We start from the raw sequence: 24,728 nt of genomic DNA, 5'->3' as shown, positions 1-24,728 counted from the left end.
TTACCTCCATGGATGTGTATAAAAGATGATTTATATTTTTTACTATACTTATTCCAGGTTCTCAGAATTCAAAAGGGTAAAGAGATATTTTTTTACAACCTTTGATTACTGAATTGAACCATATATGGAATGTAGGGTCTGAGACTTATGATATTGAAAGTAAATCAAACTTTATAATGCATGTTACTTTGTTATGGACAATTAATAGTTTTCCAGCATACTCAATGTTGTCAGAATGGAGCATGACTCGCAAGTTATAATGTCCATATTACATGAGTGAGTCTGATGCATTGTCATTGCCTTATAATGGAAAGACATTCTAGTTTGATAATCATCAAAAAATTTTACTAGTATATTAAGATGGTTCTGATTATATAAATAAGTACATTATTAGAGTGAACAAGTATGGTTGGAGGAAAAGAAATTTATTTTGGGAGCTACCATATTAGAAGTATTTACTCATTTGACATAATCTAAATGTGATACATGTTGCAAAAAAAAATTTTCGATAACATCTTCGATACTGTGATTAATGTCCATGGGAAAATTAAAGATACAACAAAATCACGCTAGGAATTAAGATAATTAGTAAACAGAGTTATATTAGAATGAAACAACTGGTAAATATCCGAAAGTATGTTATACAATAGACAAAGAAAGTAAACAAGCATTATGTACTTGGTTGAAAGTAATCAAATTTCCTGAGGGATATGGCTCGAATATGTCTCGTTGTGTTGATATGAACATGTTAAAAATTTGGAATGCCTACTGCTCTAAATTGTACAAGGCCATGTTGTACAAGTGGAGGCAAAGGACCACCGGACCATCTAATTAAGGTCTCATGATGCAGTTTGGCAGTCTTGGAGAGCCATTTGGGATGCCCAGCATTGGCAAGACAGTTTAGCGAGTGTACACAACAATCGTAATTCAGAGCCTGCTAGGTCGAGCATCGGATCCACAAAGCATACTGTTGGATCCCATTCGATGGTGGAGCATACCTCTGACTTGGTATATTTAAAATTTAGTTATATAAATATTTCTTACATATGTTATGTTATTGATTTTAATGCATTTGTATTTTCTGTACACAAGCTGCTGAATTACAAAGGCCTCCCACTTGCTGGGAGATATTTAATAAAACTCATAAGTTGTCGATCGATATTCCTTAGCAATTAACGTAAGAATATTAAATTTCATAAATATATTTGTAGACTTTATGTGGAGGTTACTAAAATTATTATTTTAACATAGGAAGCAATGTCATTAGAGTTGCTGAGGCGTCTCGACCTGGGGCAGAGGGAGAGGGGTCATAAACTCTTTCCACCAATGCTATTAATAACATTTATTATGATATCATCAATGGAAAAAAGAAGACATCCCTCTACGGGCTGGGCTCTTAGGCCAAAGTTATGTATGAGCAGATGAGGACTCTAGGAGGTCAGGGTTCGTCCTACTTCATCCTCCTCATCTAGTGAGGTACGAGAATTATGGGAGGAAAATGAGGACTTGTGGACTCGACTATCGTCATTGGAGTAGACGATGACCCGGAGGGATGTAGAGATACAGAAGATGCTACAACGATAAGCTCAGACTGAGGCGATAGTTCATCATATACAAACATTTGCAGCGACATTCTCTCTGAATTTACAGATGGTTGGCCTACATCGTTTGTAGTCTCAGGACACCAGGGATCTTGACCATTCCCTTACAGAGTAGATTATTTTAAGGTATGTATCATTTTTCTTAACTTTTAATTTTATTAAAAATAATATTATTATTTGTAATAATTATATGCATATCTGATTATATTATATATTTCCATAATCATTTTCAGATTTGACATATTTTTATCCCAAGGACTCGGGTCTGTATTTTTGAAAGAATGTCCGCTAGCTAAACTACTTATCAGTTTAAGATAAATAGTTATATATTTCGTAGTTTAATATCACATTTTCTATTCACAACTAATTGCAATGAATTTTCATGTAGGACGCAGAGATGATTTTGTTCCTTATTTTAATTATGATGTATTATATTGGATTAATTACTTTATATTGGAAAAACTTTATCTTGTATCACATTTGGACTTGTATTTGGATTTACTATTGTGTATCTAGTGTTCATTTTAGTTCAGCTAGGTTGTTGTGATGTTTGTGATGTGTTGTGTGTTTGTTATGTGTTGTAATTGTTGATGTGTAGTAAATTTATTGTGAATTTTGTTGTTCAGTATTATAAGTTTATTGTGAAAAATATCGCTGGTGATAGTTGAAGTAATTTAGATTTATATGTAAATATGAAAAATAGGAAAATAAAAAAGAAAATTAGCGAAGTGTAGAATAGATTAACGATGAACATTTAATTTTCAGTTGCTATTAGCAACGGATGTTTTAAAAACCATCGCTTTTAGCGACGGATTTTTGAAATATTCGTCACTAATAGCGATGGAAAATTAAATGTTTATCGCTAGTATCTGAGTTGCGATACTTTTTCCGATACTTAAAACAAGAGATTATCGTCGGAAAATTAAATATCTGTCGCTATTAGCGATGGAAAATTTAAATATTTGTCGCTATTGGCGGCAGAAAATTAATTATCCGTTGCTAATAGCGACGGATAATTTAAATTATTCGTCGCTAATACCTTAACAGAAATTTCACTCCGTTTGACTAGTAGCAATGAAAATATAAATATCTGTCGCTATAGTATCAACGAATGAAATTTACACGGCAGGACACTTTTCGTCGCTATTCCGTCACAATATGTATTTAGCGACGGATAAATTCTATCTCTATTTCTTGTATTTTATTAGTGATAACTCATAGCTACCATAAGATTTTGAAATCCTAAATATCCTGTCCAAACTACTACTACTACTATAATTCTATATAATTCAATGGCATATATGTGCATCCGAATTGAATAGGAGTGTAGGCCTAATGTTAAAATTGTTATAGTATGATCCAGAAGTCACGAATTTGAATATGAAAAATAGTACCTTATAATAAATGGAAATTTGTATATAATAGATTCTTCTCCAATTCAGTCGTTGCATTGATGGAAATTTCTTATAATATACACACACGATTTTTATTTCTAATTGGGCGACGGCTGTGTGAGCATCTCACAGTTGTCGAAACGGCTATTTTGTTTATTTATTTTTTTAATTTTTGATTATGTCAGTAAGTTTTTATTTTAAGATTTAGATGTTAGATTATAGTATTATATATATTAATGATGTACACACGTCGAATTATGTAATATAATAAATTGAAAACACATTTATCTTTTATAATAAAATTATATTAATTAAAACATTTTAGCATATATATATATATATGAAAAAAGTTTGTGAATATATATCTGGAATAGTATAGATATTTATATCAAACATAGCTAGGCTCAGGACTGTCGACGCTAACTTTCTTCCACACATACGAGTCAAAATTTTACAAACTCGATCGATGAGCCTGGACTACTCTCACATGACGCTGCATGCGTTGGGGTTCTCATCGCTGAAGAGGGACATATACGTGACATCCGGCGCGCTCGGAGGCGCCGACGCCGACGCCACGTTTCTGACGAAACCGGACGGCGCCTTCTTGTCGTATGCTCCGGCGGCGTAAGGATACGCCACCAGGTTGTAGGGGACGTACGGCCATGGCTCCGCCTTCTTCCCTGCGTCCGTTATCTTCCGTATCACATCCTTTGCTTCGATGTGCCCCGTCACCGTCACCCTGCTTATTTTCTTGTTCACCACCACACTCGTCACGCCTACACAACTAGTTTAATTAATCCACTACTGTTGCCAAGCAAGCAAACAAATCTTCCTTCACCGATTAATTCCTACCTCTCACTGATTTAGCCGCATGCTTCACTTTCCTCTCGCACCCATCGCAGTCCATCTTTACCTTCAGATCAACAGTCTGCCGGCCGGCGACCGAGCAGAGAGATCAGTTAAACAGAAGTTATATATAACTCTCTCTCTCTCTATATATATATATATATTTACCTGTAGAGGCTTCCTCTTTCTGATTCGCAATGCGTTCCTTGTCTCCGTAACATTGCAAAATTCTGAGATGTGATCAAGCGCACCCATAGAGAAGAGAGAGATTGATTAATTAATGTCAGAGGGCATGCTCAAGAAGGGATGGATGATCTGTATATTTATATGCGTACGAGTGAACGACAATTGCACACGTATATTTTTCTAATGGAAGATTTCATTTTGCAATTAAACGATTGAAACAAGTAAACTTGAGGATCGATGATACCAGTGGTACAGCTCACTGATACTGAAAGCTACGTGGCTTAAATAATTGTGTTACTGAAACTTGTAGTTGCTGCAAGCTGCTGCTTAATTATTGATCATGGGCAAAATAGTGATCGCAATGAACTTGTAGACTTCTCCTTATTCATGATAAGCTCTGCCGCTCGAATTTCCTTTTTACCCTTGAATCCCTTTGAAAATATCGAATAAGAGGTGAGTTTGTGTGTTTAGTATTTTTGAACCAGACCATTAAAGAGAAAATTGCATGCTATGCATCGAGTCTTAGAGTAGTCTTGTGCACATCGATCCAGTGTTCCTACTACTTCGCGATCAGTGAAGGATTCTCCTTCTGAAAAACATAATTATTCATTATTAGAAATTTGTCTCTGATGATTTATATGCGGTGCATCTCGAAACCTTTGATTATAATATTGATTTATATATCAATTTAATTTGAAGTTTAAGACTATGAAGGTCTTTTAATTTGGCTGTTCTTTCTTAGATTCTTTCTAATCCCTTTCCCTGCATTAATTTTGGGGAATCATTTTGTGGTGGTCATTTGCTGCACAGCTAGGGAATTATTGCATGCCTGCCCCACATCTTTGAATGAGTAACAACAGATCACCATCTAATTGTCTGATGTCTAAGGCTACCTATTGATTAATTATATATATTAAAGGAGAAAAATTTACAGTTTTTCCTCTTTCTTTCAGAAAAAGATAGAACGATCAATACTTCACTCGGGATTTATGTGCTTCCTTATGAAATACAGTTTACAGTATCAGAAAAACTGACTGTAAGAGCACACGAAAAAAAAATCAGCTACAATCATCTTCAACAATAGACCAGCGCAGCACTGAAGCTGCGGTGAGAAGTCATGCATTCAGATTGACAGATAGATGTAAGTAATAGAGAAGTCAATGCCTTCATGTGAGTGTCTTAATTAATATGAATATCTTGTGCATGTAATTTGAGGAATACATGGTGTACTTTTCGACTTGTGATAATTTCAACTAAGGAGGGCCAGCATGTGAAAAGTGACAATTTAAAGGAAATATATAGTTACTATGATATAAGTTTAACGTGTGCATGATCTAATAACATTCATGAAAATGAGTACTGCATATTCTGAATAATAAAGTACATTACTTTGGGTATTCATAGGTGTAGGAAGGTAGAAGGCCATGCCTAAGTATCGTTGGACCAATATCTTGTATGCGGCGAGAGAGGGTAAATAGACGCTCAATTTCTTTTTCGTCATTCTTCTCTACTATGTTTAGTTATGTATGGGAATAGATAAAAACAAAATCCAAATAAGAATAAAATATAACACATAAATCTTTTAACTGGTTAAGAACTCTCGATTTTTACTCGGGCTTATGACTCGTTTGGCAAGTCACTCACAGAAATACCTCTACTTTTCTACTTCTTAGAATCTTTTTGGGTTAGGACTCCTAATTCTTATTTATCTTAACCCTCTGTTTGGGAGGAGGTGAGTAAAGGGGAGGGAAAGGTAAATATGGGTAAAATGAATTTTTACCCTTGTTTGGGAGAGAATGAGCTATGAAGGAGAAGGGGAGAGAAGGGTAAAGCCTCCCTTTGCATGCTCGGGAATAAGCGAAATTCCTTACACCCCAAATTGGGGTGTAAGGAAGGGTAAGGAGAAATTATTACAATTATATCCTTATTTATTTTTTCACATGCAGATTTATTAAAAAAATAAGAGGATATTTTTATAAATTTGTATATTTAACCTTCATTCCATCTCTTTCCTCTCACATAAACTTTCCCTCCTTTCCAAACAAGGGTAAGATAAATATATTACTTTCCTTTCCTTTCCCTCCCTTCCCCTTCCATCCCCTTCCATTAATGAACCTTACCTCACCCCATCCAAACAGAGGCTAAAGGTGGGATTGGTTGGAGATTATTCTCGATAATTTTGGTTAGTCATTTAGGATTATCAACGAAAATCCTATTTGATTTAGATAATTAATGATTCCCAAGTAACGATCTATTCTTGACATATAAGCAAAGGGGCATACAATCCGGAATCAGAAAATTAAAAAAAAAAATGAATTTTTTCTTATTTACAAGGTTAATAAAATTTTTTGACTGAAAATATCCTTTGATATTTACACTTTGGGATAAAAGTACCCTTAAAATGTTTATAACAAAAATTTTATTTTAAATTATAAAAACTAAATAAAAATAAAAATATGTGATATTTTATTTAAAAAATAAAGTTATATTTTTGAATATATATATATATAGGAAAGTTAAAAAAAAAACTAAATAAACATAAAGTTTAAAAAAATTAGAATAATAATAATAATATGTATGGTTGGTTTTTAAAACGAGGGTAATATAGTAAAATATTAAATTAGGTTATACATTAAAATCTCTAAACAAACAAGTTTTTATTGCATTACCTATGTTGAATCAAACAATATTAGATTATATTTTATTTTCCATAATATTGGTTATATGATTACCTAACTAAGGTTATACCTGATAATTGAACTAAACGCACCCTAAAGATTTTGATGATATTGGTAAAGGGTTTAAGATAGTTTTGCAATGATTTGATATGATTACTGATACGATAAATGAGATGGGGACCCGAATTGGATCAAAGTCAAGAAGGTCAATTGACATAACAGTCAAAGTTAAAATGAGGTGATAGTCAAAGTCAAGGTGTATGTATCCAAACAAACCATCTCTCAAAAGTAGGGCTTCTAGCATAAGCCTGGGCAGTCATAGAGCCGGTTGGACCTATGAGGCTCAGCTCGTCACTCTTTATAAATAGGGCTTCCAGCATAAACCCAGACGGCTACAGAGCTGGTTGGACCCATGTGGTTCAGCTCCTCACTCTTCTAGTATAAACCCGGATGACCAAAGAGTTGGCCGGACCTATGGAACTCATTTTCTCACTCCTCATGAACAGGGCTTCTAGTATAAATCCAGGCTCCCACAGAGCCAACCGGACCTACAGGGCTCAGTGTTGGCGCTACTCGGAATTCCATTCTGTGTCCCCTATACAAAAATTTGTACAAACGTAGAACTTTTCCTAGCAACCCATGTGTTTTTCAGAAGTTAAACTTTGATTACAAACGAAACTTAACATTATTAATTCAAGTTCAACTCATGTGTCCATCAGAAGTTAAACTATATTACAGAAGTTGATTAAATATCTATTTCAAGGATTGTCTTTCAGGTCGTTGATTGCTATTGAATTAAATTCACTAGATTTGCAATAAAATTGTAATTGCATAAGAGTAGATGTTTATGTGCTAATGCTTTCTCTTATGAATGCCTAGGAGGATGGGTCATATATGCATATTATGTGAATGATAAAGGTTTATGAATGAATGTATGCTTACGTGCTTGAAGTGCTAGTTTAGATGTGTTGAGTCGCAAGACTTTTTTTTTTCATGATTGGTTGCAGGTGGGGAGGATGTTGAAATAGGGGGCTCTAGCTCTTGAGTGAATCCAGACTATGGTAGTACACTCACGAAGATCTTTAATTTCCGCTTAAGTATAGAAAGAATAAATTCTTAGGGAAAGGGATTTGAACAAGCTTATTTTTGGTTTAAATTTCTGGTTGTTTCTTTTACGTTGGTTTCATATGCTTAAGTAGGATAATACATTAAGACTATGGTAGTACACTCACGAAGATCTTTAATTTCCGCTTAAGTATAGAAAGAATAAATTCTTAGGGAAAGGGATTTGAACAAGCTTATTTTTGGTTTAAATTTTTGGTTGTTTCTTTTACGTTGGTTTCATATGCTTAAGTAGGATAATACATTAAGACTTGAGTTATATTGATGAGATGCATTGGTATAGTTGGTTAAATTCTATTTTTTTTATTAAGCTTTTGCAAAAATAAAATAAATTTGAGAGTTGTTTCATTATGAGAATGTTCTAATTTGATATATTGAGTATGTGTGACTTTATATTGTACTTCTAATATGTAACTAATGATTAATTTGAATAATGCGATGTTTTGAACATGCTATTGTTAAATCTTAATGATAGATATTCTTTGATTGGATATTATTTTTTATGCATTGATTATTCTTGTTAATCTAATATTATATAATTGAATGTTACAAGTTTATAATTATGTATAATATTTATTTATTTTTTTCATATTCATGTGTGAATTTGATACAAATATTGAATAAAATGAGTTCTATAGTCGAAAAAGTCAAGAAGGATATGATTAAGTCGACTGATAAAATAGATAACATTTTTATAGATGTTATGTTATATCAATAAGTTAATAGTAACCGAGTAGGTAGCACTTTCACTTCTACTGCATACAAAGAAATGATTGTCATTTACTGTTAGAATACTAAAATTCCATTGACAAAGGTCATTTGAAGAATATAATGAAAATATTGAAGAGTAACTTTAATTTGTAATTTGTGTTATGATTTGTTTAAGAATGTAATTGGAGTTCAATAGCATACTGAGTAAGAGATTTAAGGCCGAGGAAGAAGTTTGAAAGTAATTTATTGATATAAGTATTGATAGTAGATATTAGTTTGTATTTTATCATTTATATAACTATAATGCTAATCCATCAATTAAGAAGTGGAGATATACCCCTACATCTCATTATGAGAAGTTGTTTGAGTTATTCAATCATGATAGAGCAAATGATTAAGGAGCTCCACTACCGCTGAAAAATATATTGAAATTATTCAAGGGGAAGAATAAAGGGATGATGTACATGCGAATTCTAAACTAGGCCTTGATAGTTCACCATTTGTCAAGGGATTAAAGAAGAGAAAATTTGCATCCATTTATGCATATGACAGTAAGAAAAGTTCTGTCATCAACTTAAGTATAAAGGAAGTTGTTGTTGTAACTAACTATTTAAGTTTAGTTATCGAGAATAAGTCATTTCGTCAATAAAAAGTAAATGAGAAACTCTACTAGATTTAGTTTATGTTAATGTCTCAGATGAAAATATATTTGATATGTACCTATTCTCAGGAGAGAATAATTGAAGATTATACTTGTTACAATGCGCGAATGTGCGCGTCGCGCAAGATATCAGCGCTTTTTTCTTTTTATTTTTTTTTTAAATTTTGAATTAAACAAATAATTAAAATATTTTTTAAAATTTTATTTCTAGAGTTCATATTTCCCAATTGGGTTATAATTTGTAAGTTATTTTTTAAAAAGATTTTACCTCTAGGGTTCAGATTTCTCATTGGATTATAGTACTTAGTAAAAAGAAAAACTAAAAATAAAATAAATTTAAGTATTTATGGAGTATTGTACTGTGTTTAGGAGATATATTCATGGATTAGGGATTTATATACGAGGAAATATTGATTTTTAATTATTTTTTTAATTCAAAATAAAAAAAAATTTAAAAAATACGTTGATATCCTGCGTGACGTGTATAGTCGTATACTGTGCGCATTGCGCAGGATATCATTATATATATATATATATATATATATATATATATATATATATATATATATATATATATATATATATATATATATATATATATATATATATATATTTATATATATATATATATATATATATAGAGAGAGAGAGAGAGAGAGAGAGAGACTTGCTCTTCTAAAAAATTATCTTTCTAATTTTTAATTGTGTTGACATGAATAATCACGATTTGCAAGGTTAGGATAGGTATTCAAAGTATAGGATTATAGACTTATTAGTATTATTAGTATCTGAAAGTCAATTTAATTTTTTAGTTGGAAAATTTTTACAAAAACTAGGCATTATTTATTGTTGATAATTTTTTATTTTATTATATGACAGTGGTGTAAGTATTTTAATTTTAATATGGGGCATCATCCTCAATTTTATTTTTCTAATGACATCTAACTGTACTATCGAAAATATCAGTACTTTATTCCACTTCTACGGGTAAGTATATTGTTCGAAAATTCACAAAGAAAGGATAAACAAACAAATACTTTTCTATTTTGGTTTATCGTAGAGAAGCAATGCTTCCAAACAACTATAAAGGCGAAATTACTCACTTCCAGCATCTTCATCGTACCCAACCTAAAATCATCACGAGAGAAATAAGTCACAATAACCAAGAAGACAAGTGGTGGATGGGATGAGATATATAGGGCCCGAATATTTATGTCCCGACATCCCTATGATTCGACCTCACGTTCTCACAGCTATAAACGTAACCACCACTTATCATTGCGGATAACCCTTTAGGATTAGCAATGCTTCCAAACATGCAAGAATGTATTGTATGATAACATACAACATAGCAAAGTATATATATTTGTATATAGAAATATAAATGTGGTGTTGGTGGATGGCATTATAAGTACCGGAGCCATGCACTTTGGGCATTACTATGCAGAATTGTTCGAGATTCTTTAGCACGACTTTTTATTATCTTTGCCTCTTGGGACAGTTTTTCTGCTTAAGTTTCTATCAGCTCCATGGTGTTGATAATACAGTGTTTTCCCATTTCTTTTATGAAAATCTTTGTTTTATGTGAATGCTAAAATGCATATGCTATATGTCTTCTCTTGCATCAACAATCCTATGACTAGTTTGAAGGACTTCCTAAACAAATATATAAAAATAAAATTTTAAAATAAAATAAAGATATTGCATAAATGTTTTTAACATTTTTTAAATCAATAAAGAATATTAAATTTTTTATCTAAAAATGAAAAAGAAAGATAAAAAGGTATTTAGACAATAAATTATTTAGTTTTCTTTCATTTGTTATAAGTAAACAATGGATTGATCTTATTCACCTACTCAATTGCAGTAAATAAGCACGTCGAATAAAAGATTCCTTTCATTGTTCCTGGGGATTTTTTCCCATCTTGGATTCCTCTCTTTTCTCAATCTACATCTCGAGGTAAACAAAAACCTAAGGTTAAGCCAAGAGACCCCATTCTTTTGAGGCTTTCTCATCTTACCACGAGACCTCATGCCTTTAGGACCTCTACTATCTATTAATCAATCTTAGTCTACCAAAACTTTCATTATCTAAAGGCCTAATCTCCAAGACTTCATCCTTTACTAATGTTTGTAACTCATTAGGATTTTTACTGTCCACTTCAACTCCACCTTAACCTACCAAGACTTCTATTTGTCTAGCCTTAGGTTCACCTTGACCAACTCAAACTTCCATGTGCTTAGAGATCACTCCTTTGGAGCTTACACTAGCATACGATTCAGTTAATCTTATGTTGGGATTTCCTTCACTTGCTTAACATCTAATTGAGCTTAACATATAATGACTTTCATCACTTACGAAATATTCAGTCAATCTTAATTTATCTAAACTTCCATCATTTATCAAACATCCATTTAACAACACCCATTAAACTTTCACAACACCTATTGGACTTTCACATTCTTCAACTATCTATTGAATTTTTCATTTACCAACTCCCTATTAGATTTTCACTATTGTGAATACCTATTCAACTATTGTATTTACCAAATGTTGTCATACTTTTCTAAACTTGTTAGAGCATCCTAAATCTTTAATTTTTTTCAAACCACAAAACCTGTAAATAAACTTGCTATTAATGTCTAAATCTTAATTATGAATTTCATTTCTTTATATATATATATGCACACACACGGTGCGCATCAAAATCCATGTTGGATCGATTCAACCCACCAGCCTTGTACTATAACTGGAGGGGAATGAAAAAAAAATATATATATATATATAGACACACACCGTGCACATCAAAATCCGTGTTAGATCGATTCAACCCACCAGCCTTGTCTTCTCACGCTCGTCACGCCCTCCCACCATTGGTGGCTTCCGACCGCCTGCCCGAACCTTACTATAACCAGAGGGGAATGAAAACCCAGAAGATTTCGGCCACGATTGGTGGGGCTAAATTATGACCGGAATTGTCCACGATCATGAGACAAGCGCCAAAAGACCAGAGTATCGAATCAATCTACTAGGAAGGATCGATCCCACCCCACACAAGAAGATAGTCAGGCAGGGCTGAATCGATTCAGCCACGTTGGATCAATCAGTGGATTGATCCACCGCACCGTTATGCACGGATGCATGCTGTAAGATAATATTTCATTATATATATATAATTGAGCTTAATTAAAAACTTAAGCTTAGCTTGAGTTGAGCTGGATAGAACTTATAACAAACAAATTTAAATGAACTTAATGACAAACCCAAACAGCTCATTACACAGACACCCTTGGTTAGTTTCTCAAATAGAGAAACCAACCACGTATTTTTCATGTTAGAAGCAAATCATGAGCCCAACTCATTATAACATGTTACATTCAACCAAATTCTGCAAAAAGTTCTTACCCGCATCAAATGCAAAATCTGTTGTGACGTAAAACAATACAATATCCAACACAACGCAATCACAATAGAATAAAACAAACACCTCTCAAATACCCCTATATAAGTGAGACATTATCTCAAAAATGACAGACTCGCTAAGAAAATGTCACGTACTTCTGCAACGCCGTAATAATTACTCTTCATAACGTAATGGTAAATAACACAAGAAAACCAACTCAAGTAGTCACATGAAGTCATAATCGTCGGCATTATCATACCCACCGGTAGTGTCATAGTCATCCTCAGCCCTGCCTATGTGAAGTTGTTTTTTCTTTGCACCTATCAAATTATAGCAACATAGCACCCATATTGTGTTTGTCAGCATAGGAACACATACCTTATGTAATAACAAGAACATTCTAATGCTTACCTTGTTTCTTCTTCCCAGCATTAGCTTCCTTCTCTGCCTTAAGCTTCTCATTTGCAATTGCTGTTATTGAGGAAGAGATTTCTTTTGCGTCTGCTGCTTTTAATGAAGTCATAGACAGTCTTATAACGTCTTTGAGAAGGCCTAGGTAATGGAAGCTTTTCTGAATGGTAGAAAAAGGAAATCCTATAAGTATCAAGGTAAAAAAGATCCAGAATCAGCCCAAAAGTTTCACACAAAAACAGTGCGTACCTCATAGGGACGAATTTTGTGGGAAAGGAGCTCAGCATACTCCAAGAAGTCATTCTCTGATTTGGGAATAAAGTTATCAAGACTTCTCTCATCACCTTTCTTGGCAAATAGCTCAGCAGTTGATTTATAATCAGCCTCTTCGACTAGCCTATGGAAGTGGATCATATGTTATAGTCGACAGGCACATTAAACAAATCAGTATAAAACTAATGCATCAAGTGCATCTGTCTTGAGTTTTCCCCATTATCACACCTTTGTTGGCGAAGTTTCTCAGCAACAGGATCTGCTAGCACATCATTAGTTATTTCAACTTTATTGGCTTCTGGCTGTTTGTCTTTCTTTGTGGCACCTTTGCCACCCGTCTTTGTTGCAGTAACTTCTACCTCTTGCTGAGGCTTAGTTTCCTGCTGCAGAAAAACATGGCCTGTCATTCACTAAAATTATAGCAGTACTAGGACTATCATCTATATGCAAAAGGGGAAATTCAATGTCTATATGCAAAAGGGGAAATTCAATGTCTTCCAATAGAAGTCCTTCAAAGCTCCTAATGGAAAAAGCACCAGCTGAAAATGCATTCCAAGGATGACTGAGGCTCCTAGATAAACTAATGAACAAGCTTAGCAATATTTGAACATTGCGCTTCCAAGCAATGAATGGAGGAACCAGTGTGACAATACTGAGAATTCCTTCATTTTCCAACAATTCCTAGACACTAGCGAATTCAAGCAATAGCAAATATCAACTAGTCCAGGATGCCCACTATGTATTTTTCACATATATTCAAATAATAATTTTAGATAATATCCATGTGATAATTAAGATGTCCCCATATGCTGAAAGGAAAATTACAAGAAGAAAACCAACTTGTGCTTGGGGAATGTCTACTAATGAAAGCCAAAGTAAAGAGGAGGGACACCTAAAGGATGGGGAGCATCTATCTACTCGGATGGAACTATAGAGAGAAGGGAACTAAGGATGATCGCTTGACCTCTCTTTCCCTCCAAAATTAATCCACCCAAATATGGATGGAAATGAAAGGAAAGGAAGACAAAAATGATAAAGACCAATAAATTATTTCTTCATCACCGACCCTCAAACACCATCAAACATTTGAGTCACCACTAGACCATCATTGGCAGCCCTCGAGGCATCATCAATCATCGCAATCAGCCATCAGCCTCACCATCACAGCCTTTGCATAACCATTGCCAACCATTGTCAATTGTTCATGGACTATCTTGGCCACCAAATTCAACTGTCCAAACCATCATCGACAGCCAAATGTGACCATAAGACTACCATCAATCATCATTGGCTTATCACCAAACCACAATGGCTGCTGGGTATCTGCATTTTCAACCACCACCAACCATCATTCAACCATGGTTAGACGATCCACAGACATCAACTACCATTGTCACTTCCAAATAGTGCGGAGAACCTGTTGTAGGTTAGAAATAGAATGTTTCAGTTCCTCTCCGTCCTATCCTTTCTGTCCTACTAGACATTTTTTATCACTCCTATTCTCTCCCCTCTTCCTCCTTTCCTCTCTGTCCTTTCTTCCAAATCTTCCTCCAGCCTAATAGGCATAGAATTAAAGCTAGATATATATCACTTGCAAGAAACAAATCAATACTGCTTCTCAAGATCAGAAATACAAGATTAATTGATTTTAGAATAAACCAATTTAGCTTCAATTAAAAAACCATGAATTTCCAATGTCCATCAAATAACGATTGAATGAACATCCTGCAAATTACATGGATAATTATATAACCTTTCTCCCAAATATAAATTGAGATCTCAGTAAAACATACCCATATCATTGTTCAAAAGCAAATCATCCTTTTCTACCTTAACAAAGTGCTCCAATGAAGTAACTGAAACCATGGTCAAACTAACAAAAATCTTCGGCATAACATCATTTTCCACTAAGTTAACATGTAGTATAGAAAACCTAAAATTCTAGCATTGAATACACTGAAATATTTATGCATTTGACAAAGAGCTCGCTAAAGTATGTGTCTAAGCTAGTCCCTTATATGTACAGCAGTGACATGATAAATAACAAGCACTCCAAGCTGCAAAGTGAAAATGATAAAGTCAAATAACCACAGAAAAGAATGTTCAAAATTTCAAATTTAAGACTTATTTAAATAAAATTAAATTTGAATTCAAAAATTCTTTATACCTTTAAATTGAACCGGATAGAGTTTTAAAAAAATGAATTATTTTCTCAACTTAATCAAATAAATGCTCAGTTAATCAAATTGTCACGATAAACCCTAGCTACTCCTCGACGCCCAAACTAAAGTCTGGAGAAGATGGATAGGAGAAGAAGCTCGATGTGATCTCATCAAATCCTATTTTTTCTATCACTTGTTCACACAAATCTCTTTCAATCTCTCTTGACATCCTAGAAGTCAAAACATGAAAAAGAATCCTTATCTATATTAGATATTAAATGTTATCTTATCTAAATTTTTACATTTTAAATTATTTTTACATTTTTAGATGACTAATTAAGTTAAACCAATATTTGGATTTTGAGCATTAAGTGGAAGCTGGTGTAGGGTTGAGTGGAGCCCATTGAGTAACTTGGTGATAATGGTTATAGGATCAGATGGGTTCAAACTGAATTTAATTTGAACTTATTTTGGTTAGTTTAGAACTAAACCAAGTTTATATATAGAATAGTTTGGTATGGTCGTATTTAATTAAGTTGGCAGAATTTGCGAGAGGTTAGGAATTTACTCCCTTTCTCTACATCGTACTCTCCTCTCCTCCAATTTCTCTACCTTGCTCGCCCCACTACCTATCATTAGCCGCCAGCTACCAATCCCTTTCTCCCTTCTCCTCTAACAACTCTTCTCTCTCTTCCTCATGTTTCTTTGCTTTCACTGCACATGACATCGCCACTCAAGCTTCTCGGTCTTATCATGCCAGTATCATCATATATATTGGATGGCGAGCAAAACATTCACCGTGTCAACTAGCATGATTCAACATTCAAATCCTTAGTGAAGTCGCAACAAATCTTTTGCATGTGTTTTCCTCAATATTGGTGTTAAGAGAGTTTGGGTATTGATATTATGTTCTAATATTTTATAAAATACACGTGTCATTTTCATAAACTTTAGTGTGTGCATCCTTTGATCTAACAAATAATTAGATATACAAGTTAACTTCAACTTCAAGATAAATGGCTCACCAAAATAAGATAATAGAAATAAATGAATTAATTGAAATGGACAAATTGTCATAATATACGGCTGAGACTTCATTAATCCCAAAGAATTAAAAAAAATGTTTCCAAATTGCTCTTTGGTGAAGTTCTAAATAGTGCAAAGACATAAATTGGGTACTTTACCTGGACTGGTTCTTCCTCATCATCCCAAGATTCTTTGACATTTTCATCGTCTACGTCCTCATCATCCCATTGGTTCTTTGGCTTATTAATTAGTAGGCTTGGTGGTGCTGGATCAAAATCTTCTTCTTCTGCAAAAGCAAAAATTGAAGAAAACCATATATGATAATATACGCTACAAAATATATTTCAATAGTAAAGTAAGAGAGATATGAACAATCATATGTAAGAGTTCCTCAAAATACCCATGATAACTAGTGGCACAGACGGAATTTTCATTATCGAATGCAATAAATTTAAAAAATTAATATATTACAAAATCGAATTATCCAACTCTAAAAACTCAAAAAACACTTTAAAAAATATAAGCTGAAATTTTCGAAATTTCAAACATTAGTGTAAGTCAATTTTCACAATCTAAAAGCCTAAATTTTGTATTTAATAACCTGAAAATGAACTTAAATTCGAAAATTTCGATTTTAGCCCTTGGTTCTAATTGAATCAATGATCAGTCGATTCCTAGAGCTTATCTATGACTCAAAATCAAAGAATCATTTATGATTTCGCTTCCTCATAATATTTAACATTTATATATATAAGACCATCATTCCGATCTAAATAATCATCCTAACTAGCAACCTAATAAAATAAAATTTATACTTTACAAGTCTCATTCAATTAATGAAATATAAAAGTAAAAAAGAACAACCTACTCCTCTTGTTGTTGTGTGGGACAAAGGGGTAAAAGAGTTGCATATAAAGGGATGTTCGCTTGAAAAAATAAAAAGAAGACCATTGCCTTTGAGAAAAATGGAGAAGAGAAAGGAAGATAGGGAAGAAGAAGCAAAAGAGGAGAATTTTACCTTCTTCGTTAGCAACCTCGACTAGATTCAGTGAGCTCAGCAACGACACAAAAAGAGCAAGGCAAGGTAAAACATGTATATTCTTGCGGTGCCAACCAAACCCTAAAAACATGAGAAGAGAAAGAAGATGCGAGTGTTGCTCTTGTTGCTGGAAGAGGGCAGCAGCTATGCTGTGTTTCTTGCTAGCTGGAGAAGAGAAAGGAGAAGAAAAGATAGCGCTTGAGAAGAGGAGAGGATGAAACTAAAGGTTTATTGTTGTTGGAGAAGAGAAGAGAAGGAGAAGAAAGAAATGGGGAAGAAGAGGAAGGGAAAAATAAAAGAGGGATGGATGAAGGGGCATGGGCATGGTGGTGGCGTACGACATAGCGGAGGTTGTTGCATGCATAGGGAGAAAAAACAAAGAAAAGAGAAGGTTTCCTTAAAAATACCCTAATTTGTTTTAAACCGATCGAACTCATTTAAACCTTAAACTTGGTTAGATCATAACCTAGCCAAATCAACTCCAAATTAATCCTGATTTAAACTAATCCTTATGTTTACGCATACCTATTAGATTTAGTTCGAAATCCAATTTTAATTTACCACTCTCACTTCATGGTTTTACAATTGAATTCATTCGTTTATTATTATATATTTTACTTTTAAATTCAATACTTAACATTCCAAGTCACGATATTTCGAAGTAAAAATGGTACGAATGGATAGCTTAAGTTGAGAACTTTCCAAATATGTAGTCAATTTCAATTTTCTAGAGACGAGGTGGTGAATCAGCTAGTCAAAGTGGTAGTGAGAGTTTGGTATTAATTTTTTTTTACAAAGGAGGTGGTCGCACCCTCCCGTTCCCATGTGGCTACGCCACTAATGATAACTATACATTATTAATGTCTTACTACGATTTATAATTACACAAGAAACTCATCTTCAACATCATGTCATGAATCTCAATCAAGCATAACAATCCTTCCATAAACTTCACATTTTATAAACTCCACATCACTTTTCTTCACAATACAATGAATAGGAAATTCACTGATGAATCCACCCATTAGCCACTATGTTAGAAGCATGCCACTTTTTTATCATGGATAAGACTATTAAGCATTGGGCTAATCATGACATAATATGCATGCCGACCCTCCACCATAAATTGACATTTATAACAAGTGGTTTCATTGCTTGAAGCACATAAACATATGTCCCACAATTTATCTCTCCTTTCTTTGAAGGGGAGCCTTGGCGTAACGGTAAACAACCTCTTGCAAAAAATAAGATAAGGCTACGTATAATGGATCCTTCCCCGGGACCCCACATAGCAGGAGCTTCGTGCACCGGACTGCACTTTTTTTCTTTCGAATCTAAAATACAAATTGTGGTATAGTTCTGCCATCATTTAGCTGAAGTTATGCTGCAAAAATTCATCAATCTAAACGTTGACTTTGGTCAAAATAGAATGCCTTAAGGGTATCTACATCATTAGATGTGTGACCCGGTTTTCAGATAATTTGCGATAGGTGATTTACACATATCATAGTTTTCCCTGATTTTTAAAGACACGGGCTTCAGGGACCGCATGAAATACCTATTGTTAAGCATGGATTTAACATATTGGCTCACACTATGACCCCATCCAAGTATTATCCCCTTTGATTAACTTGACTCCCTCAAGCTCTTTTATGGACTTGATGTTCTCTGAACAAGAGTTTGCTTGAAAAAGGAGATGTTTTAAAGTGTTAAGAAGATGTTCATTATTCCAAATGTGGAACTAAAAACTCTATCTAAAACTAAAAGACATATTAACAACAAAATTATAGCTATATAAACATCTGTTGTGTGTATTTGTCGCTTATGACGGGGAATGAAACCCACATCAGGCAACGTATCTTCAATCGTTATAGGTCCTGTGATTAATTTTTTTTATGATATAATGCCCTTCTCCGTTTGAACAGTGAAGTCTATTGTCATTTGCAGTGATGATATCTTTTGATAACAATAACAACTAAGTCTTATCCCACTAGGTGAAGTTGACTGTATGGATCATTTTACGTCATTGAGCTATATCCCCTACTATATCATCATCTATACTTAAATAAATTTTATGTTTTTTAGAGTGAAATTTTATCTCTTTTTATTATTGTTAACTAAGTCTTTTTTTTTGTCTTCCTCATTTGATATGTGTATTTGTTATAGTTTCATATCGCCTAACTAGAACATTTATTGGTCATCTAAGTACATGCCCATACATCTTAAACATGTCTCTCGAAGTTGTTCCTCAATAGATACAATTCTGACTTTCTTTCTAATGCTCTCATTTCTTATTATGTTCATCCTCGTATATCCACACATCCACCTTAACATCTTCATCTCTGCAACTTTCATCTTATGCTCATGTGCTTGAGTCATAACCAACATTCAACTTTATATAACATAACAAGTCTAACGGCGGTTTTGTAAAATTTTTCTTTAAGTTTTAGAGGTACTTTATGATCACATAAAACACTTAATACTCTCTTCCATTTTAACCATCCTACTTGTATCATATGTAAAACATTTCTCTCAATCCTTCCATCGTTTACAAAAATGATCCTAAATATTTAAAGCTCTCAGTTCTAGGCAACTCGTCATCTCTTATCATAACAATTATCTCATTACGTCTAATATTACTAAACTTAAACTCCATATATTCAGTCTTTATTTTACTGAGCCTAGAACTTTTACCATTTAGTGTTTCCCGTCAAGATTCTAGTTTAGCATTTACTCCACGTGTTTCATCTACCAAAACAATATCATCGGCAAACAATATGCACCACGGTACTATGTATTGAATGTGTGCAGTTTGTTCATAATTAGTATAAAAAGATAGGGACTTAGATGCAACTCAATCTTTATTGGAAAAATACTTCAATTACTCCGCCTAAAGTCTTCAATTCGGTAGTTACATCCTCATACATATCCTTAATTAGTTCAATATATGTTACGCTAACACTAGAATTCTCCATATAATTTTTACTCTATCATAAGCTTTTTCTAAGTCAATGAATATCATGTGTAGATTTTGTTTTGACTCCCCATAATCTTTAATTAATTGTCTAAGAAGATGTATAGCTTCTATTGTCAACCTTCCACGCATGAACCCAAATTGATTTTTGGTCATCGTGATCTCCTTCCTTAATATTTTTTCTAGGTTAAGACCCTTATAGTTTGCACAATTTTGTACATCTCCCTTGTTCTTATATAAGAGAACTAAAGTACGTACCCTCCATTGACTTTTTTTAGTTTTCAATATCATACATTGTTTCCCTATGCATTTCCATAACTCTTAGATTATCATTTGGTTCAACGGCTTTTCCATTGTGCATCCCATTTAAAGTTTGTTCTATTTCTAAAATTTGAATTCTAAAATAAAAATTTAAATTTTTATACTCATTTCACTTCCTTAAATTACTTAAGTTAAGTTGGTCACCTAAACCTTCATTAAAAAGTTGATGAAAATACTTCTTCTACCGCTCTTTTATTTCTCCATCGCTTACTAGTTCCCTATTGTATTCATCTTTAATACATTTTATTTGGATAAGATCTCTTGTTTTCCTTTCTTTCACTTTAGTTATTCTATAAATGTCTTTCCCCATCTTTTGTATCTAATTTTTAATATAATTGTTCAAAAGTTTCATTATTTGCTTCATTCACTACTTTCTTAGCCTCTTTCTTAGCTATTGTATATTTTTTAAAATTTTCCTCATTCTTATAAATATATAATTTCTTATAAGCCGTTCGTTTTTCCTTCACTTTCTATACTTTCTCATTCCACCACTAAAATTCTTTCCTTGATGATGCATGTCCCTTTGACTCATCGAGTATACTCATAGCTATTATTTTCAACTTTGATATCATTTTATTCCATGTCATATTAAAGTCACTATATATTTCACCTAATGTTTGTACTCCTATCTTCTCCTTAAATATATTTTTTTTCTCATCCTTTAACTTCTACCACTTAATTGCATGAGTCACATATATTTTCTTTCTATTAATACTATACTTGAGGCATATATCCAGCACCATTAACCTATGTTGGGTAGTTAACTTTCTTCAGGAATGACCTTGCAATCTTTAAACAAATTTTCTATTCCTCTTCCTAACCATAAGAAAGTTAATTTACGATTTATTATTCCCACTTTTGAACGTGACAAGTGTTCTCTTTTCTTAAAAAATGTATTAGCTAAATAAGATCATATGCTATCGCAAAATCCAATATAATTTTCCTTCCTTCATTTCTCGTTCCAAACCCATAAGCCCCATATACCTTCTCATATTCCTCATTTTTCACTCTGGCATGCTCATTTAGATCACCACTTATTAAAATCATTTTATTTGGCGGAATGTTTTGTAATACTTCATTTAAGTTGTCCCAAAACCTTGATTTGGTAGTTTCATCTAGTATATATATGCTAATTACGTTCATAATTTTTTTTTGTTACTATTATCTTAAGGGTTATAATATTCTATCCTCTTTTCTAACTACTTCTACAGCTTCATCCTTTAACTAATTATCGACAATAATACTCACTCTATTTCTTGCTTTAGTCTTTCCTATGTACCATAACTTAAAACTCGAGTTCTCTATCATCGTTGCTTTCTCGTCTACCCATTTTCTTGTACACACAATATACTAACTCTTATCCTAATCATCACATCTACTGCCTCCATTGATTTATCAATGAGGGTTCTTATGTTCCATGTCCAGAATCTTAGACTATTAGTTTTCCTATAATATTTGTTCTTATCCAACCTTGTGAAAACTCTTGCATATTTAACACTACACCCAAGTTCTCATCAAGATATAGCGATCCTTACCGATATGTTACAGTCGGACCTTGCAATGCGAACTCTTGCATATTTAGTACTATACTCGAGTTTTGGAGATGTAGCAGTCCTTGCTGAAACATTACAATCGGACCCTGCAGCGGGTTCCTTCCGGGAAACAACCTAATATTAGCACAATAATCCAATGGATTCATTCATTGAACATTGTCATAGTTTAACTATGTTGGCAACCTAAATCCAGCCAAGTCAATTAGTCAATATTATCGGCACGAGTAGACTAGATTTCCTTTCCCAAGAAAAATTGTCCCAAAAGGCATATGTATATATTTTTGAGATTTACTAGGCTTGGAGGTTTGAACTCCTCATCCAACATACCTATTCGAGGTCTACAAGTCTTAGATGTTTGTACTTCTCATGGATGTGTGACTAAAAGTTTATTGAATCTATTCATTTAAGGAAAATTAAAAAAAACAGGAAAAGAAAATGAAGATTGCTCATCATTTTGGATTTTTTCCCCCCAAAGAGCACGGCAAAAGTATTTAAAAAAATAGTTTGGAAGAGCAAGAGGCATAACCAGAAATTTCGAATATAAAATGAGCATTTTCTAAGAACAGATTAATCAATGAAATCATGTCAGTTTAGCAAGAAAATTAAAATGAAGGCATGCTAAAAGCCTTGAATGACTTTCTCAGATGTTTCTGAGTTGAAAATAGATACAAATTTTAAGTTAAAAAGGAAGAATTTTGATGGCTCAAGAAAAGTCAACAAAAAAGGACTCTTTCAATAAGCAAAATGAGCTTTTTCAACTCAAAAACACTTGAGCATTACATTGGAGACTCCTACAGAGTTCCAATATAAATTTTTAGCAAAAAGGACTTGACTTGTGCTATCAAGGGATTTTATCAAAAATGTCTTGATGGTATGTTTCAGCACAAAAGCACCTGAACAATTCATTTGAGACTTCTATGCAGCCTCTAATATGATTCCGTTTCCCTAAGTATAAGTCTATCCATAAAAGCTGTTGTTAAATGAATAATTTTGACAGCAAAATAATTAGAAAAGATATACTTGTTTAGTTCTGGGTATGTAAAGAGAGAAGGTTCGTGGTATGTCGATCTAAAGGTAACAAATAAAGGTCATCACAATCTAAAGTTGAAGGAACACCAACCCCAGTCAGCCATGATTTCCTTTTTTCAATTACTTTACTGCTTCAGAACACGATCTAATCTAAGAATCCTGCAAAGAAAAGTACAAGAATAGAATCCGAATAAGAATATATCATTCATCATACAATCCACAGGTAGATTGATTACCAAGCTCCACTAGTCCGAAGAGGATCATACCTCCCAATCAAGGAACCAATCAGAAGTTCTCTCGACTTGGATGCTGTCCTGAAAAAAGAGCAAGATCCGTCCTCGGAGGGTTTGGTGGCGTACGGAGAAGCGGGGGGCGGCCCGATCGATCAGTCGACGGTATTAGGGACGGAACGTAAGACTAGACGAGACACCGCGATGCAATCGGCGGCGCAGAGACGGCAGCGGCAGTGGCGATGAGGCGAGGAGAGAGAAAGAGAGAAAGGGATCGGCGCTGGAGGCGGTGCGACCTGACTGCAATGGAAATCAAGCGGCGCTTTGGCCAACTCGTGGGCTTTAATAATAGGGTGGAGTTAGCATTCCACCGAAAGATTCCTCTCATAATTAATAATTATTAAAATATATTCATATAATTTTTTAAGCAATAGATGGCATGGATTTATTTGACATTATATATAAATTATATATAAATTTAAAAAATATTTTTAGTATAATTTCTTACTAAAAAACACAATAATATATTTATAAATTATATTAAGACTTAGTAGTCATTGAACTCATCAATTTCAGTATTGATGCAAACATACCAATTCGGTCTTATCACACCAAGGGGTGATTTATTTAGGTGTTTTAATATTTGTATAATATATTGGTTGTGGATACATAGGGGAGAATGAGTTTAAGCTAGGTTGATATTTAAACAAAGTAAGGTTATTTAAATATTTGATTAAAAAGTTCTACCGAATTGATGTTAACTAAATATTTAGGGTATTCATATCAATTTCTTTATTATTATATCTAAAATTTAAGATAAATGATTTACTTTATTAAATTTAGATAATCATTTTTTACTATATACTACATCAAATATCCTAAAATTTTCATCATCTTTTATTTTTTTTATTATTTTCTTTTCTTTTTTCTATTTTTTATTATTATATTTATAGAATGAGTGAAAGGAAAGAGATTGAAAAAATTGAATGGAAGGAGAGAGATGAAAAATAAATATTATTTTATTTTTAGGATAGAGATTTTATTATCTAAATTTAGAGAATCACTATTTATCGAATCTAAATTTAGGATATAGATAGGGTAACTGAT

The 24,728-nt window shown here is 33.2% G+C and overlaps 2 protein-coding genes across 3 annotated transcripts; both read right to left on the bottom strand.

The window, feature by feature from the left end:
- Positions 1-3,406: 3,406 nt before the first annotated feature.
- LOC122049589 (heavy metal-associated isoprenylated plant protein 20-like) lies at positions 3,407-4,166 on the bottom strand. The gene is made up of 3 exons (XM_042610961.1): positions 4,010-4,166; positions 3,848-3,923; positions 3,407-3,771 (listed from the first exon to the last, which is right to left on the bottom strand). The coding sequence occupies exons 1-3, from the start codon at positions 4,094-4,096 to the stop codon at positions 3,479-3,481; spliced, it is 456 nt and encodes a 151-aa protein (XP_042466895.1). The 5' UTR covers positions 4,097-4,166; the 3' UTR covers positions 3,407-3,478.
- Positions 4,167-12,601: 8,435 nt separating this feature from the next.
- LOC122047418 (eukaryotic translation initiation factor 3 subunit J-like) lies at positions 12,602-23,953 on the bottom strand. Of its 2 annotated transcripts, none has more exons than XM_042608702.1 (7): positions 23,658-23,953; positions 23,483-23,550; positions 16,634-16,761; positions 13,516-13,670; positions 13,264-13,411; positions 13,015-13,174; positions 12,602-12,923 (listed from the first exon to the last, which is right to left on the bottom strand). In XM_042608702.1, the coding sequence occupies exons 2-7, from the start codon at positions 23,493-23,495 to the stop codon at positions 12,829-12,831; spliced, it is 699 nt and encodes a 232-aa protein (XP_042464636.1). In that variant the 5' UTR covers positions 23,496-23,550; positions 23,658-23,953; the 3' UTR covers positions 12,602-12,828. The 2 variants fall into 2 exon arrangements, with proteins under 2 accessions (XP_042464636.1, XP_042464637.1); XM_042608703.1 differs by having other exon boundaries at positions 13,516-13,667.
- Between the last annotated feature and the right edge of the window lie 775 nt (positions 23,954-24,728).

The sequence above is a fragment of the Zingiber officinale genome, chromosome 2B (assembly GCF_018446385.1).
Source record: "Zingiber officinale cultivar Zhangliang chromosome 2B, Zo_v1.1, whole genome shotgun sequence".
Taxonomy (NCBI): domain Eukaryota; kingdom Viridiplantae; phylum Streptophyta; class Magnoliopsida; order Zingiberales; family Zingiberaceae; genus Zingiber; species Zingiber officinale.
The sequence above is the reverse complement of the archived record's forward strand: the minus strand, read 5'-3'. Positions and strand labels throughout refer to the sequence as shown.

What these genes read in the sequence shown, in the direction of transcription:
- LOC122049589 (XM_042610961.1), bottom strand. Translation starts at nt 4,096, where the DNA reads ATGGGTGCGCTTGATCACATCTCAGAATTTTGCAATGTTACGGAGACA. An exon ending in GAAAGAGGAAGCCTCTACAG is followed by an intron (nt 3,924 to 4,009) that starts GTAAATATATAT and finishes GCCGGCCGGCAG; the next exon opens with ACTGTTGATCTGAAGGTAAA. An exon ending in TGCGGCTAAATCAGTGAGAG is followed by an intron (nt 3,772 to 3,847) that starts GTAGGAATTAAT and finishes CTAGTTGTGTAG; the next exon opens with GCGTGACGAGTGTGGTGGTG.
- LOC122047418 (XM_042608702.1), bottom strand. An exon ending in ATGAGGAAGAACCAGTCCAG is followed by an intron (nt 13,671 to 16,633) that starts GTAAAGTACCCA and finishes GTTTTTCTGCAG; the next exon opens with CAGGAAACTAAGCCTCAGCA. An exon ending in ACAAAATTCGTCCCTATGAG is followed by an intron (nt 13,175 to 13,263) that starts GTACGCACTGTT and finishes TCTACCATTCAG; the next exon opens with AAAAGCTTCCATTACCTAGG.